Raw genomic sequence first — 2,891 nt, forward strand, 5'->3', positions numbered from 1 at the left:
TGTACTTTCCCGTCTGTCAGAGGTGCATGGTATACAGGTTTCTTTAGGGTTTCATTCACCAGGGAATTCACTTTTCCGTGTTTCAGAGGTGCACATTTTAGTGGTTTCATCAGGGTTTCATCCACCAGTGAGTTCACTTTGCCGCCTGTCAGAAGTGCATGTCTTCCTGATTTCTTTAGGGATTTGTTCTCCAGAAGGTCACTTTTCCATGTGTCAGAGGTGCATAGTTTAGTGATTTGATCACGGTTTCATTCACCAGTGAGTGTGCTTTCCCATGCTTCAGAGGTGCACGGTTCACTGATTTCTTTAGGGTTTCATTCACGAGGGAATTCACTTTTCCACGTGTCAGAGATGCTTGGTTTTGCGGCCTCATCGTGGTCTCATTCACCAGTGAGTGTCCTTTCCGGTCTTTCAGAGGTGCACGGTTTACAGCTTTCTTTAGGTTTTCATTCACCAGTGAGTTCAGTTTCCCATCTGTCAGAGGTGCACAGTGTAGTGGTTTCTTTAGGGTTTCTTTCACCCGTGAGTTCACTTTCCCGTGTTCCAGATGTCCTTGGTTTACTGATTTTCTAGGGTTTCATTCGCCAGGGATTTCACTTTGCGTGTGTCAGAGGTGCATGGTTTAGTGGTTTCATTAGGGTTTCATTCAGCAGTGAGTTCACATTCCCATCTGTCAGAGGTGGATGGTTTACTGGTTTCTTTAGGGTTTCATTCACCAGTGAGTTCACTTTCGTGTGTTTCAGAGGTGCACCGTTTACTGGTTTCCTCAGGGTTTCATCTCCAGTGAGTACACTTTCCCATGTGCTGGAGGTACACGTTTTAGTAATTTCTTTAGGGTTTTATTCACCGGTGAGTGTACTTTCCCGTCTTTCAGAGGTGCATGGTTTACAGGTTTCTTTAGGGTTTCATTCACCAGGGAATTCCTTTTCCGTGTTTCAGAGATTCACATTTTAGTGGTTTCCTCAGGGTTTCATCCACCAGTGAGTGTACATTCACATGTTTCACAGGTGCATGGTTCACTGGTCTATTTAGGGTTTCATTAACCAGGGAATTCGCTATTCCGTGTGTCAGAGGTGCGTGCTTTTGCGGCTTCATCACGGTTTCATTCACCTGTGAGTTTACTTTCCTGTCTTTCAGAGGACATGCATGGTTTACTGGTTCCTCAGGGTTTCATCTCCAGTGAGTGTACTTTCCCATGTGTCAGAGGTACACGATTTAGTAATTTCTTTAGGGTTCATTAACAGTGAGTTCACTTTACTGTATTTTAGAGATGCATGGTTTATGGTTTCTTTAGGGTTTCATTCACCAGGGAATGTACTTTTACACGTGTCAGAGGTGCGTGGTTTTGCGGCCTCATCGTGGTTTCATTCACCAGTGAGTGTCCTTTCCTGTCTTTCAGAGCTGCATGGTTTACAGCTTTCTTTAGGGTTTCATACACCAGAGAGTTCACTTTCTTGTATTTCAGAGGTTCATGGTTTACTGGTTTCATTAGGGTTTCATTCACCGTTGAGTTCACATTCCCATGTTTCAGAGGTACATGGTTTAGTGGGTTTCATCAGGGTTTCACTCATCAGTGAGTTCACTTTCCCGTGTGTCAGAGGTGCACTGTTTAGTGGTTTCTTTAGGGTTTCAATCACCAGTGAGTTCACTTTCCCGTGTTTTAAAGTTGCACAGTTTACTGGTTTCGTCAGGGTTTCATCTCCAGTGAGTTCACTTTTCCCTTTGTCTGAGGTGTGGCGTTTAGTAATTTCATTCAGGTTTCTCCACAGTCTCGGTTTTGGCAGATCCCTCTTTCTCCAGTGTAGGGTAACGGGATCAGGGTCATTCCCCAGTGCGTTTCTCCACAGTCTCGGTTTTGGCAGATTCCTCTTTCTCCAGTGTAGGGTAAAGGGATCAGGGTTCATTCCCCAGTGAGTTCCTCCACAGTCTCGGTTTTGGCAGATCCTCTTTCTCCAGTGTAGGATAACGGGATCAGGGTTCATTCCCCAGTGAGTTTCCCCACAGTCTCGGTTTTGGCAGATCCTCTTTCTCCAGTGTAGGGTAACGGGATCAGGGTTCCTTCCCCAGTGCGTTTCTCCACAGTCTCGGTTTTGGCAGATCCTCTTTCTCCAGTGTAGGGTAAAGGAGTGTTTGTTTCTTGTTTTCTCCCTTGTATCTCTCAGGCCAGCAGTGTACAGAGGAAACCCAGGAGTTCCTTTCAAAGCAGAGTTCCTTTGCTGAAGTGGTGACAGACAGAACTTCAGAGACTAATGTAGGTCGTTCCTCGCTCAGAGAAAGCTGGGACGCTGAACGTCTGTTTGAAAGGGAGCTGGCAAGTCAGGAGACACGACTGGGGCAGGAGGCAGTCGCTCACCACAACACCCTCTCTGAAGAGAGAGTGTGTCCATATAACAGACCAGGTAGGTGGTTCCACCTGGACGTCTCAGAAGAGGGAGTCCACCGCCCTGACTCGGTTAAGAAAGCTTTGCCCCCAAACTCAGTGCTGATAAAACATGCGGGAATCTACACAGGGAAAAAACTCTTCAGATGTCACGAATGCAAGAAAACCTTCACCCAGAGCTCGTCCCTCACCGTTCACCAGAGGATCCACACGGGCGAGAAGCCCTACAAGTGTAAGGAGTGCGGCAAGGCCTTCAGCGACGGCTCTTCCTTCGCCCGCCACCAGCGGTGCCACACGGGCAAGAAGCCGTACGAGTGCCTGGACTGCGGGAAGGCCTTCATCCAGAATACATCGCTCGTCCGCCACTGGAGGTACTACCACACCGGGGAGAAGCCCTTCGACTGCCTGGACTGCGGGAAAGCCTTCAGCGACCACATCGGGCTGAACCAGCACCGGCGGATCCACACCGGGGAGAAGCCCTACAAGTGCGAGGCGTGCGGCAAGGGCTTCA

The 2,891-nt window shown here is 48.2% G+C and overlaps 1 protein-coding gene and 1 long non-coding RNA gene across 2 annotated transcripts in view; both read left to right on the top strand.

Moving 5' to 3' along the window:
• The window catches only part of LOC105001441, a 4,678-nt gene extending 3,392 nt beyond the window's left edge, over positions 1–1,286 (top strand). Inside the window, exon 3 of the long non-coding RNA XR_826868.1 lies at positions 680–1,286. This is a non-coding gene — a long non-coding RNA (uncharacterized LOC105001441). The remainder of the gene's footprint in view (positions 1–679) is intronic.
• Positions 1–2,891, top strand: part of LOC105001671 — a 58,178-nt gene that overhangs the window by 17,810 nt on the left and 37,477 nt on the right. The window contains 1 exon segment of the mRNA XM_010858054.1: positions 2,163–2,890. Within this exon segment, the coding sequence (XP_010856356.1) occupies positions 2,163–2,890 (728 nt within the window).

This window comes from Bison bison, unplaced genomic scaffold (assembly GCF_000754665.1).
Source record: "Bison bison bison isolate TAMUID 2011002044 unplaced genomic scaffold, Bison_UMD1.0 scf7180017864383, whole genome shotgun sequence".
NCBI classification, from domain to species: domain Eukaryota; kingdom Metazoa; phylum Chordata; class Mammalia; order Artiodactyla; family Bovidae; genus Bison; species Bison bison.